General features: G+C 42.8%; 1 protein-coding gene across 10 annotated transcripts in view; it reads left to right on the top strand.

Moving 5' to 3' along the window:
* The window catches only part of MECOM (MDS1 and EVI1 complex locus), a 552,464-nt gene that overhangs the window by 357,480 nt on the left and 181,426 nt on the right, over positions 1 to 13,558 (top strand). Inside the window, exon 1 of one of the 10 annotated variants that reach the window (XM_077880243.1) lies at positions 13,026 to 13,153. The exons of the other annotated variants lie outside the window; for them this stretch is intronic. Within the exon in view, the coding sequence (XP_077736369.1) occupies positions 13,127 to 13,153 (27 nt within the window). The 5' untranslated portion in view covers positions 13,026 to 13,126. Of the gene's footprint in view, positions 1 to 13,025; positions 13,154 to 13,558 lie in introns of those variants that run through there. 10 annotated transcript variants of the gene reach the window in all.

Below are 13,558 nucleotides of genomic sequence, written 5' to 3'. Positions count from 1 at the left end.
CTTTGTTGCCACAGTGAAATGGTGACTTGTAAAGGCAGCGAGGCGTGGCAGAGAGAGTGAAAGGGTCGAATGAAATAGAAATGTGATATTTTCTATCTTCTGAGGGCCCAGGAAATAGGATTCCTGCTGCCCAACTGGGGCTGGCATTCACTCATCACGCAGAGTGCAAGAAAAGTTGTGAGATTTCCCTGTTTAGGACTCAGGGAAGGGGCGAAGGAATAGAAGGCACTGGCTTTCTCTGCTTGCTGGGGCATCTGCCTTCCCAGGGATTATGGATCAAGGAATAACTGAGAATGAGGAGATAAGAATAAGGAAGGCCAAGTGGGGGAAAAGCAGCTTACGGGCCTCCTCAGGGCACTGGGAGTTGGGGGACCCCACTCCCCCGGCCGCAGCACTCACCAAATTAGCAGACAGAGGTCTGTGATAGAAGCCTGTTTGTCGTTTGCTGGCTTGCTTTTTAATTGCATGCCCTGATGGCCACGAGTACCTGTAACAACATGAGCTAATACATTGACGAGAGAGCCACCACCCTGTCTACTTTGGGGGTGCAGTGGGCATAGAGTAGCAAGGAAACTTCTCCCGCTTTTACGCCACATGATGGTTGGCGGTTTTCTTTTGGTCTGCTCCCTGGCAGCAAGGGTTGTGGACTGATGGAGGACAGAAAACAAAGACCAGACTTCAAGTTCCATTTGTGCATGTTGCCTGTTTCCTGGCTGGGTAATGTTACAAGCAAGAAAGGGGTTCTTACTAAGGCTCTGAATCGGGGATCACTCTTGCATTTCAGAGCGGTGGCCTGATGCATGATAGAGACAATGGGGCTTGGTCTACAACTAGGTGTGAGTCTCCCAGGTAGCAGGGGTGAGCTGCCCTAGTGGAAAACTTTTGCTTCTGAATGTTGTCCATCCAGCTGGCCCTACTGGTCTCTCTTTCTCTCTCTCTCTCTCTCAGCTTTGGCACACATAATTCAAGAAATCTGCTCATTCCACATTTTTTGCCTAAAGAAGAGCTGCTAATCATGCTATTGGTGAAACATATGCATGGGGGTTTCTGTAAAGCAGATTTCCCTGGAGGTGATTCACCAACTGCTGATGATGACAAGGAGAGTTCCTCGATCACTTTACAAATGCATCTGATTTTCCCAGTAACGCATGTTTTCATAAATGGAAACAAATAAAACAGTAGGCAAGGGCTTTCTCAAAAGGCTTGCCAAGTACATTAAACACACAAAAAAGTACGTTCGCAGCGAAAGTTGGTTGAAAACAGCTGTTTTAAAGGATTTTTGGTGGACGCAGTTAACGGCATCATCATTATAAGGCCTGAAGCAAACGTGTTACCGATTACACCCCATTAAGAAATTGGAATGTGTTCCCCCCAAGGAAACACCACAGCACATGCTATTTGAGAGTAACCACCAACCCCAGAACACATTGCTAAGACTTTCCCATAGATTGTGCGGCCTAGCTCTGGAGATAAGACCCTCGGGAAAATGCGAGCGCATCTTATCTTAACCCATCAGAAGATTGTTCACAGGATTGTCTGAGTGGAGGTTTCCTTAGCGTCTTTCACCTTCCGCCCCACTCCCCCCACCACCCCCAAACCTGCTCTGTCTCCTCCAGTCCCCCACTGTGTGGAGGTTGTGCAGAAGAAGATTCGAAGCGAGTCGGGGGTTCGGTTTGTGATGCCTTGCACATCCAGCCGTGCAGTTTGTTGAGTGTGAAACATGCTGTGGCCCGAGGTCAGCTCCTTCTAGAACATGTTTGCCCCTCAGAGCAGAGAGTGAGTGCTCTTCAGGGTGGGGCAGAAGGCTGTGGTGGGGTTTGGGGGCTATGGAAAATTTAATAGGGACCATGGGATTTGTGCACCGAGAAATAATGTTGGTGTGTTGAAAAGGCGCTGTCAAAATGCCCCGTAAGCAGGGCCTGCCGCATGTCTGCAGCTCGCCTGTTATTGTTCGCCTGTGTCTGCACTGTCTGTCCACTGAGGCACGGAAGGGGCTGCACAGACACTTTTCATAATGGCCCAGAAGCCTCCCAAGGGCCCTTGGGGTGGGGGGTTAGTTGGGAAGGAATTTAAGTCCAATATGTGGTAAGAAAAAAAAGGGGGGGGGGGCTTTTTCACCCTTTCTGCACATCTGAAAGAAGGGTCAGATTTCTCCTCGTGATGAAAGAGTCACTGCTGGGGACTCACCTCCTTTTACACTGTGGGTCATGTCAGGAAGGGCAGCCCCTCCTCTCCCACCGCCTGAAAGCGATAGCCACTGCTGGGGATGGTGGGAAGTGCCCGGTGCCTGTGGAAGTAGGGGTGTCCTGTCCACACACTCAGCAAAAGTGACAGTGATGCTCACGTCAAAAGGATATGATTATATGATGGGAATTTTGTTATCGGTATTTCATTCGTGGGAGGCAAATTCCAGTCCTAGCAATGGGGCTTTTGATAAGCCCTGTAAACTCCGTGGGCCCCCCATGTCCTTAGTTTTCAAAGGAGCTACTTTTTAGGGGACTTATTTTTATAAGAAGATTGAAGTAATAACCTTGTTTTTATAATAGGACCTACTACCCAAGTTTTTGTAGTTTTTCTGTAGGCCGCACATACTAGGTGGGTAGACAGATCGATCCATTGATCGATCCATCCATCCTTAGGGACTTAGGGACCACTGGAGATTGCAGACCGTGAGAGAAGCCTCATTGTTTGTTGATGGGGAGAGGGGCTCCTGAGAAAATCCCTCTCCTCTGCACATGTGGAACTTTGGAGACCACCAGGGTTAAGCTGAGGCAAAAATAGACTTTTTTCAGCGAGAGCATATCCCCGCCCAGAGTAAGCAGTGATCCTAATCTAAACACTCAGGATTCCCAAGCCCTCGGAGGGGGCTTCCAGAACCTGACCCAGGGATTCCTGAAAGCTTGTCACATACCAGATTGTAATATCTGTGAGCATTAGGGCATCATAGTGCAGCCTCTTATGTGCGAGCGAGCATTCACCTTCCTTTATTGCGTCGCCCTGGGAGTGGGCAAGGCTCTCCCCCTGGCATAGACTTGGTGGGGGAGCTCTGAATTCAACAGAGGAATCTCGTCACAGAACCTGGCACTGGTGTATGCACCTGAAGGAACTGTTTCTAATGGGGACACACTTTACAAAGCACCTTTTGTCCAAGTCAACAGTGAGCATGGGGGAAGCTAGTGGAAATGGTGATAAGTTTATTACACCAAAACTTTGATGTAACAGATAAATATATTATTGATAACACTGCAACCGTGACTCTTAGGAAATGTTTTTGATAACATGACACAAATATTAGTATTACCAACTATCAGTAGGAGTCATTTGCCACAAAGAAAATGTAGTTGATTTCGAACAAAGGAACTGGTTGTAGGTGTCAGCCGTGAGGCCGTGCGACTGTGTAGTCTATCACCATTTCCTTTTTCAGTGAATGGTGAGGCAGGTAGATAATTTTCAGGAACCTGCGTGTAAGTGCATTTTAAAAGCAATGTGATCACTTCGAGTAAAATTGATTCATCGCCCGTTAACAAAAGAGTGTGCCCAGTGAAACTGTACCCAGAGATTCTGGAGATGAGAGTATTGGTTAGGTATTTCAGACAGCCAAATGGAAGTGAGCTAGAGATTACTTTAATAATCAAGATAATTCATTTCCCTCCCCCGCCCCCCCCCCCCCCCGGCAAACAAGCTATTTTTTCCTCTTATTGTAAAAATCATCTTTTTTTTAAAAAAATACAAAATCTCTCCCTTCATTTCTTGATTCTTCCCCTTCTCAATTCTTTGGTCATGTACTAAATGTCTGCTATGTTCTAGGTACAATTTAAATGACAAGAGTTACAAAGAGAAAGTAGGCGGAGTCTGATTCTCATATAATCATATAATTTCTTTTGTTCAGATTCTGGAGGTGATGGAAGCAATCATATACTGTAGATAACATTGTTCCTATGGGGGAAAAACATCCTCCTAGAATTACTCTAAAAGAGGGGTCTCTCAAGTGGATGCCCATATGCCAGGGGCTGTAGAAGATGATCTATTGGGGTGCTGAAAAATATTCAGGTTTGTTTCTACTACTTTTTACTGTCATATTTTGTAATTTTTTTTAAGAGAGAGAGAGGGGGGGGGAGGGGAGAGGCAGAGGGAGAGGGAGAGAGAGGATCCCAAGCAGGCTCCACACCCAGCAGAGTCCAACACAGGTCTTGATCTCAAGACCCTGAGATCATGACCTGAGCCGAAATCAAGAGTTTGATGCTTAACTGACTGTGCCACCCAGGAGCCCCAACAGTTTTTTTGACAGGGTTTGTGATAAAAACATCTGAAGGCCACTGTTCCAGATTATATTCTCCATGAAAGCAGAGAGCCTCTCCATCTTGTCTGGCCTTTCACTGTGAAAGGTTCAGTGTCTGGCCTGTTTGGGCACTTAATAAATAGCAGAAGAATGAATAAGTAAACCCCAAATGGTTTCTGTCTCCTGTCTTCAGAGCTACTGAATTAAAACCTGCCGGCTCTAACAAACTCAGTAACATGTAGCAATGTGCTACATAGCATATGTTTTTTAAAAAGACTCTTACATAGAAATATTATTTTTTCCCTAGACTTGAGTCTAATTATGGCTCAATGCAGCACCATACTTAGAGGGGAAACCTTGAGGAAGAAATAGAAACTTGTGATCCTGCTAACACACCTATGGGCAACTGTAGGCCGCGTATTCTTGGTCTTAAAAACAGTGAGCTGTGCAGCCAGCACCTGAAGGAATCTGAAGATCATCTGGTCTGGTCGGTCATCACTTTCTTTCTAGGCTGGATGATATAGACAGATGAGTTTTTACTCTACATTAAACGATCTCCACGTGTTTCCCCAGAAACCTAGTTAAGTGCTGGAATTTGGGTGAAGATAATGGTTATCGGGATGCCTGGGTGGCTCAGTGGTTGAGCGGCTGCCTTTGGCTCAGGGCATGTTCCTGGGGTCCTGGGATCGAGTCCCGCATCAGGCTCCCCACAGGGAGCCTGCTCCTCCCTCTGCCTGTGTCTCTGCCTCTCTCTCTGTGTCCCTCATGGATAAATAACTAAAATCCCTAAAAAAATAAAAAGATAATGGTTATTTCAACAGGAAAAGATATTGTAAGGATAAGCTCCTTGGGCCTGTTGAATGAGCAGTGCGTAATGCAGCCATTCTTTCTCCTCTCATTTGTATCAGTAAAGAGGAAGATATAGGTTTTGTGAATGAATGGGAGGCTTGGAGGTATAGCATATAGTTCAAGGGAAATAATATGCAAAATAAATAAATAAATAAATAAATAAATATGCCAGACTGGACACCTCTGGGGATGAATGTTCTGACGTTTTCCCTGCAAATGTGTCCCTTTTACCATTTTTATATTTAGGCTTCAAAGGATTCTTATTACAAATAAATAACACATAGGATTTTGTTTTGCAACAAAATGATAACAATGATAAAATGAGCTTACATCTATCGAGTATCGTACTTCAGAGGTCATGAAGCATTTTTACACTGGTTATCGCATCTAACTTACAGCCATCAGTCTAAGTTTCCTCATTTCATGGAGAAAACAATGGAAATTTCAAGAAGTAACTGAGTGACAGGACCAGGGCCCGGATCGTTCTAAGCCCAGAGGTGTTTCCTTTACATCTGTATTTCTCTGGCTGTAACGTGAGTGCAGTTTCTCTGGGATCTTGTTAAAATTCAGATTCTGATTCAGCACTTCTGGGATAGGGACTGAGATTCTGCGTTTCTAACAAGGTTCCTGGTTGAGGTTGGTGCTTTTATCCATAGATCATACTCTGAGCAGTGAGATTCTGCATCATACTGGTTCCTATGTGTTATGATTGAAGATGGTCTTGTTGAGTAGCTTGCTGTAGTCTGTTTAGGAAACTCAGAGCAAAAGTTTTGAAAATGGTCAGCATGCTTTTCAGCTGGGCCATCACAGCAACCCAGACTCCGGTTAGCATCTCTTCCCTGCCCTCAGCTTCCCTCACTGCTACTTGTCCTTTTGTCTAAAACACAATCTTATGCCATCGTCAACTTTCAAGGTCCACATGGTGCTCCATTTCCAATAAGATGGATCGCAACTTCTGAGCATAGCAAGATTCACGGTCTTCACTCTGCCCCTTACCTTTTTTACCTCTGTCTCCTACCACAGCGTGTTCCATGACCACACATCCCCATCCCCATATGTCATACTCAATCTACCCTAAATATCTTACACTTCCCAAGAATAATATGCTTGATCTTTTGCTTCCGTGGAATTTCATTTCTAAATCTGTTCTAGTTCTTTACATACCCATTGGTTTATAACCTTCTCTCAGGTTGAGAAAAGCTCATAAACAATTGTGTTTATAAACTTCTTATAAGAGAGTGATGGGGACTTAAACTATCTGTGTGTGTGTGTGTGTGTGTGAGAGAGAGAGAGAGAGAGAGAGAGAGAGAGGGAGATTGAGTGCACTACCTGGCACTGTTTTTTACATAATAAGCACACAATAAATATTTGTTGAATGGATACCCTAGATGCCTGATACAGCCACAGTCATGTTGGATTAATAGGTGAGATTGGTCACTAGTTATGAAACTCAAAAGAAAGTGAATTAATTAAGCTCAGATATTTGCCTGGATTTCACAACAAGTTGCTCAATGTAATCATTTTATGATTAAAGAAATGCATGAAAGTTGCAGACCTTGCAGAGCATTGATTTAGCTGGTCCCGCCCAGTGAATGGCATGTTTAGAATAAGAGAGAAAGATGGCTCTAGCTCTTGATTGTGCCTTATTCTGTGGCATGTCCCAGAGATTTTCCCCCCCTCCTGCCAACTTTATTTCACTCAGAAGAGTTATAGTTTGGGTGACTTATGGCTGATAATGATAACTGGCCCATTTGTCTTTCTCCCCTCTGCCTCTATTCTATAATTTCTATCTGTGGGACTACTGTTCATTTCAAAGACATCTCCGTGGAAGAACTTTATAAAGCAGTGGCACTTAAAAAATCTTGACTAATTCATAACAACAATGATGTGGTAGTCTTTGGTTTCGCAAAGGAAACAGCAGAACTTTTGCCTTTTGGCAAGCGACAGAAATGACAACCATCAAAAGGATAAGCTTGTTCCGTTAGAACATCAGTATTGTATTTTGCTGAAGAAAAGAAACAAAACAGCATCATCAGGCAGCCTAATTGCTAATTAAAATGTAGATTGAATATTGAGTAAGATTTATAAGATGTACTGAGTAAGTATCTTTGATGATGTTATCATGGAACACAACTATATGTGTATAGTTGTGTTTTCACACCCACAGACACATATCTGTTGTCATATCCAAACATGTAAGATCTTTCCAATTTGTCAGAATGGAATTCTCTAGCCTTTCTGTTATTAGAGATTTAGAGAGCTTTCTTTTTCTTCCTTTTCTCTTCTTTCTGCTCCCCTAACTCCCCTTTCTGAGCTTCTCTCACCACCACGCACATACCTACTATCTCTCCTCCCCTCATATATATTACATATTTCCCACCCCATGAATATTTAACAGGCAGCCTGCTCTGATTTTCTTGAGTATGGATGGAAGAGGGAGTAGAGAGTGGTATTGAAGAAATTTACCCAGCAAATTCCAATGTTCCAGCCAAGGAATAAGACCCTTGATTCTAAATACAAGGCAAAGGCATGAGTCAAACCACAAGAAAGATTGGGATCTGTGGTTGGGTCCCAGCCCTGCTCTAGGTTGCTGAGGTCCTGGTTTTTATGGTGGTGGATGTGGTGTAGGAAGAAGAGCTCCTACTCAATTTTGAGGAAATGCTGAGAAATCCAAAATAGGGATCAAGCTAGAAACATGCTGGAGTGAACAAAAACTAACTCTGAACTGATCGCTTAAAAAAAAAAAAAGATTTTATTTATTTATTCGTGAGAGACACACAGAGAGAGGCAGAGACATAGGCAGAGGGAAAAGCAGGCTCCCTGTGGGGAACCTGATGCAGGACTGAATTCTAGGACCCCAGGATCACACCCTGAGCCAAAGGCAGACCTGAGTCACCCAGGTGCCCCTAAACTGATCACTTAATCTAATTTCATCTAAAGTACTATCAGTCCTGGGAGTGAAGACTGTTCTTCTACCTTTTCATTCAGAACTCACTCAGCCTGCCCAAGACAGGGCGTCAGCGGCCCTCTCCTGGGAGGGTTTGGAGGAAGCCGGCACTGCAGCATAGTTCGTGGTTGGAATGTGGTGTTTTCAAAGTACTGAGTGTTTTTTAAGTGTCTTGACACCTCTGGAAAGAATCAGACAATTCCCAATATTTGACTTGTCTTTCAAGGTCAAGTGAACGCTAAAGCAGTGGATTAAGGCAAGGGAGCGTGAGTTGGTCATTCATCAGGAGCCCTCATTGTGCCTTCTGGATGGGGCTGGCTCAGACTGCTCTAAAGCAGCTCCATTTGACCACTTAGCTTCACCTTTTGCTTATTTTGTTATCTGTCATTTAGCATATTGGTTATCAAAGAAAGTAGTAGACAATATGAATACTCTTATATGGGTGACCCTAAAAAATCTTTCCATTGGACCTTTGGAAACCACCTTTAGATATAATGTTTCTGAAATTATACAAAAGCTTCTCTTTTCTGTGTTGACTTTTATGTTACAATCCTCAAAATAAATTTGGCAGTCTACTAAATTTTTACTGCATTAATTTGGCATAACGTACTTTAAGACTTACATTCAAGTGCTGGAAATAAATTGGACTCCTGTTACCGGCACTTAGAATTGGATCCTGATTCATGGAACTGTGTTAATCCAATGTGTAGACTGACTAAATCACCAGAGATTTTGGCAAAATGAAGACTTGCTTCAGGATGAGCACAAAATTCAGATGATAGCTGAGGGAATATCAGGTGGTTTGAGGCTAATGTAGTCCTTTAAAAAAAAAAAAAGCAAGAAATAACCGAGCACTTGTGTACATACTGGTACAGAGCTTGGTGAAAAATACTAATTTGATGCACAAACGAGATCCCTATACATCATGTTTGTAAAAGTGTGTGTTAAACAAATGTTTCTCGAGAGTTTACTTTGCTCCAGGAACTGTGCTTGGTGCTGTGTTTGTTAAGTGTAGCATCTGCGATGCTTCTTCACAAAGAGAGCCTTGAGTTGGTCCACTCAGGCACACTTTGCGCCAGGAGAATAATTAAGATTTCTTCAGGGTTAGAAAAGGAAACCCCAAGACTGACATGATTAATGGGATGGATTTGAATGTTGCTGGAGCAGATGGTACAGGGGCATCTCTTTGGGAGAAACCCCGGTTGGAAGTACAGAAGAATGTTCTGTGGTGTGAGTTCCCTCGCTACAGTCTTATTTAGTAGTTGGAGCAGAGTTCACGTCTGGGAGCCCTCTGAGAATTAGTCCTTAGTGAACCAAGAGGAAACAGAAGTAATATATATTGAAAGGCTTAATCTGATCTCTCGCCTGTCTTCAAAGGAAGCTTCATTTGTAAAGGACATGCATGATTGTGAAGAAAGGACCCCCATTAGGCAATGCAAGAATAATGAAAGACTCTACGTCCAAAGCCTTTGGTGCAGGGGGGTTAAGGGATCTTCTCTGTGCCCAGTTGGGAGACTGATGGAGCGGGACTCAAATTTGCCTCTCGGATCCTCTGCTCAGTAGAGCACAATTCCTTTCTTTTGCTATAAATTAAGATTTATCTGACAAGAAGCTTCCACATGGAAACAGAAGAGTGAGAACCCGGCAGAGCAGAGTTCACACTCATTCAATTTTGTCGGCTTCTTCTCTTGGATCCATGTCTTTGTTTTGGTGGAGGGGTTATGTCTGAGTCAACCGTTGACTCATAGAGTCAGGGACAAAGTGAACCCTCCTCGGAGCTTCTGAGATGGGGAGGTGAGAAGCACCCCAAGGCAGACAGACGCACATACCTGTTTCCTGTTTTGCTAGATGGTGTTTGAAAGTGTCCTCAATGACCTAAAAGAGAGGAGGAAGTCTCATGAAGAGAATCTGAACTCCTAGAAAAATGGTATCAGTATGTATATGTGAGTGTGTGTGTGTGTGTGTTTAACAGCAATTGGCTTATACTGTGGGTATCTCTATGCAAATTGTCTTTCCCTCAGTATGTAGGGGATATACAGACATATAGATAGATACGTATATGTACACCCCGATATATTGGTCATAGCAAATGCTTTACATATAGTGCTCACTCTGTGCTGTATATTTTCCAAGCACTTTAGATACTACCAATTATTTAATATGGACTTACCACATTCTCTTAAGTCACAGTTAATTTGGTTATTTCCTAGTTGTTGGATATTTAGTTATCCAACTTTTCTATTGTTGCTATGAACAAAGTTGCATCAAATGTCCCTATGAATGCTTTCTTGGTTATGTGTGAGCACTTGAAAAATGATGAAAAGATCTAGTACACATCATCTGATAACAGTGGTTTCCTCTGAGGAGGGGGAGGGGATATGAACTGAGTTGGGTGAAAGGAGCTTTAGCCTTCCGTATAATGCTGCATAAGGCTTTCTAAGAAAATGCATTCGTGTATTGCTAGTATGCCTAAAAGTAATTTTTGGAAATAAATATGGGATTAGAAGTGTTTAGGCACATGATCTAATCAATATGATCGTGTCCCCCTATTTTCAAAATACCACCTGCCATAAAATCCTGGATGCGTGGTCATAGCTGACCAAATGCAATGTGTTCAATGTGACTGTGTTGGTAAATGGCTTAATACGCTCAAGTCACTCTGATTCTAATATATCTGAATTTTAGTTAACAGCAATAGTATCAGAGTCCACAAGGAGTAAGTATACCAGTGAGTGTTTTCTGGTTTTGACAAAGATGTCATCTACACTGAAAAAAAGAATTTAAGTTGCATTCTTAGAGAGTTAATTCAACATGATAATTAACATAGAGTTTTGAAGTTTCATAATCACCATGTGTATATACCAGCCCTCTTACTGATGTTACAAGTGTACTAATTAGAGTTCATTATACTTTTAAAAATGTAAACTCACTCTGAATATATAGTTTCCGGAGCCTCAGGTCTGTACGGCTGTTATAACCATGTGACCACCCTACACGTGTGAGCGTGTGGACACACACATCATCAAATGTGAGCAGTAACAAAGGAAAAAAAAAAAAAGAAGAGGGTGAAATCAAAGAGTGTTTTTTAAATTGGTGTTTGTGCTTCGCTGGAAAACTAAGATATTTACTAGGATATCAATGTTCCAGCACAGAGAATGACCTTGGGATGTTATCAAGCCCTCCCGCTCACAAGATATAACATAATTTAAATATCGTAGGCAGGAGACCTTCCAAAAACAGACCCAGTGACGACAGTTGGATCACCATTGCCATCCTGAGTAAATTTCAGTGGCGAAAATTTCTTTGACCATCTAACCTTGTAAAGATAGAAAATGTCTAGTTGCTCTATTCTGTTTAAGAATGACCCTTCCTATAGCAATCTGCCGTGAGGTCAGATCAAATGGTGGCAGGTAGTTTTGACTTCCTGGTTTTTTAAAAGTCCTTACCTTAATATCACTACTCTGGGGTATCCACACCATTTTGACACGTCCCACAGGTAGCATTTCTCTGTGTAAGGTCATGCTTTGAATTCCCCAGAGGGTGTTCACACATACACACACGCACACACTGTACACACTTCCATCTGTGCCTTTTCAGGTAGGAGGAAGGATTTCAGTGTGAGCTTTCCCGTAACTTGGCTACTTAACCTCAGTACTGCCCTGCCTGTTTTCTGAAAGTTTGTCTTCCTAAATAGGATTGGGCCAAAGCAAGAATAAACGTTTTTTATGGCTCGACTATGCCACTCCCTATTATGCACCTTTATGGAGCACAACCTTTTATTTTAGCTTCTGTTCTATATCTGTGCTCACTTTGAAGTCCCTGATCAACTCTGGAACCTGAGCTCTCCGATGGAACTTTCTGCAGTGATGAGAACGTTCTATAATCTGTGCTGTCCAATGGCACTTCGGTAGCCCCGGGTCCTTGTAGCTGTTGAGTGCTGGAATGAACGTGACTCGTGCAAATGAGGACCTGAATTTTTAATTTCATTTACTTTAATAATGCTCAATTGAAATAGTTACATGTAGCTAGTGACTATCGTCGTTGACAGGGCAGCTATAGATCATGTCGCATCCATTGAGATCTAGGACATCTCCAACATTTATATTGTACTCTTTGCATGTGAAAGTCTATCCCTTTGGCTCTGTCTGGCATTATTTAATTTAATTAATGAAGCCATTACATGATTTGCCTGCTTCCAATCCAGGGTTTATTTGTCCTCCAGGGTTTATTTTGCCCCAGATTTTTGTTTTTTCCCTGTTCAACCAACCACCATGCTACCTTCAGCAAGTAGATAGTTTTGAAACCTTACATTTGAAAGGGGTATAATGCTGTGAAACAGGAAAAGATGGCTAGTTCATGAAGCGTGTTATAAAAAGTTCATAGCATGGCTTTCTTGGATTTCTAGTTGTCACAATCCAAATGACTAGGATTTAGACAAATCGTATCTATTGGGTATGTATCTCTCATCTCTCCTTTCCTGAGAATCAGACAGATTTTAAAATTAGCAGTAATCCTCACTCGTCTTTACTGAACTTTGGAGAGGTGTGACACATTCCTTCCTGCTTGTCGAGTTTTGGGAACTGGCTGACTCAGTGGCCTCCACACAGCCATAAGTTAGCACTCTGTGACGGAGCCCATCTTCCTCCTAGGGCTTCCAAGGACTAAGTTGCCCGTAAGTAGGAACTTCCTGCTGCCCTCGTGGGGCTTTTGAATGATTAGGATGAGCAATGATTCTCCAGAAGTGGGTAGAATGTTGAAAGAGTAAACACGTGGATTGCATGCTGTATCCACCCCATTCTTCACACATGCCGCCTAAGATAATAGTCCTTATAGAGAAACCGCAGCATTCTCAAGCTGTGCTCACAGGGTCCTTCTCTTTACTTAGAGGCCAACCAGGATGCCCAGAAAACATGACTGATAACGCCTAGATAATTATTGACTAGTTTTAGTATTAATGGTGGGAGCTATATTCCTTTTCTCTTCCTGGTTATGTTTCATTGATGTAGTTTGCTTATTTCAGTGTAGAGGCAGGATGAGTTTCACTCTCTGGGATGAGAACTTCAGCGCCGGAGACAAAGGTAATTTGGTCGAGCGCACCTACAACGTATGTGGTTTTAACGTTTTGAAATGTTCCCTTGTAAATCTGTCTCTGTGATTCTGAATGTGCAGGGGGGAGGGAGGGGGGGCAGATGTACAACGTCATCTGGTGTATTTTGTATACCTTCCTCTTTGGACAGATGTTCTGAATTGTAAAGATGCCTCCTTTGTGGCAAAGGGATGATGTGGAAAATGTGTTTTTGTAAATCCCTAGATGTTCACCTAAAACACCACGTGGGTAGCAGGAGCACAAGTAACCCAATCTTATGTTTTTGGAAGCAATTTTTCCTCTTCTGCCACTGGCTACCCCTTTTTTTCATATTCCTGGGTCTCAGGCTAGATGTTTCAAGCAGCAGTTAATGTGGAAGGATGTATCTCTTCGTCCA

This window comes from Canis aureus, chromosome 31, assembly GCF_053574225.1.
Source record: "Canis aureus isolate CA01 chromosome 31, VMU_Caureus_v.1.0, whole genome shotgun sequence".
Lineage (NCBI taxonomy): Eukaryota > Metazoa > Chordata > Mammalia > Carnivora > Canidae > Canis > Canis aureus.
This window is presented reverse-complemented; position numbering and strand designations above follow the sequence as displayed.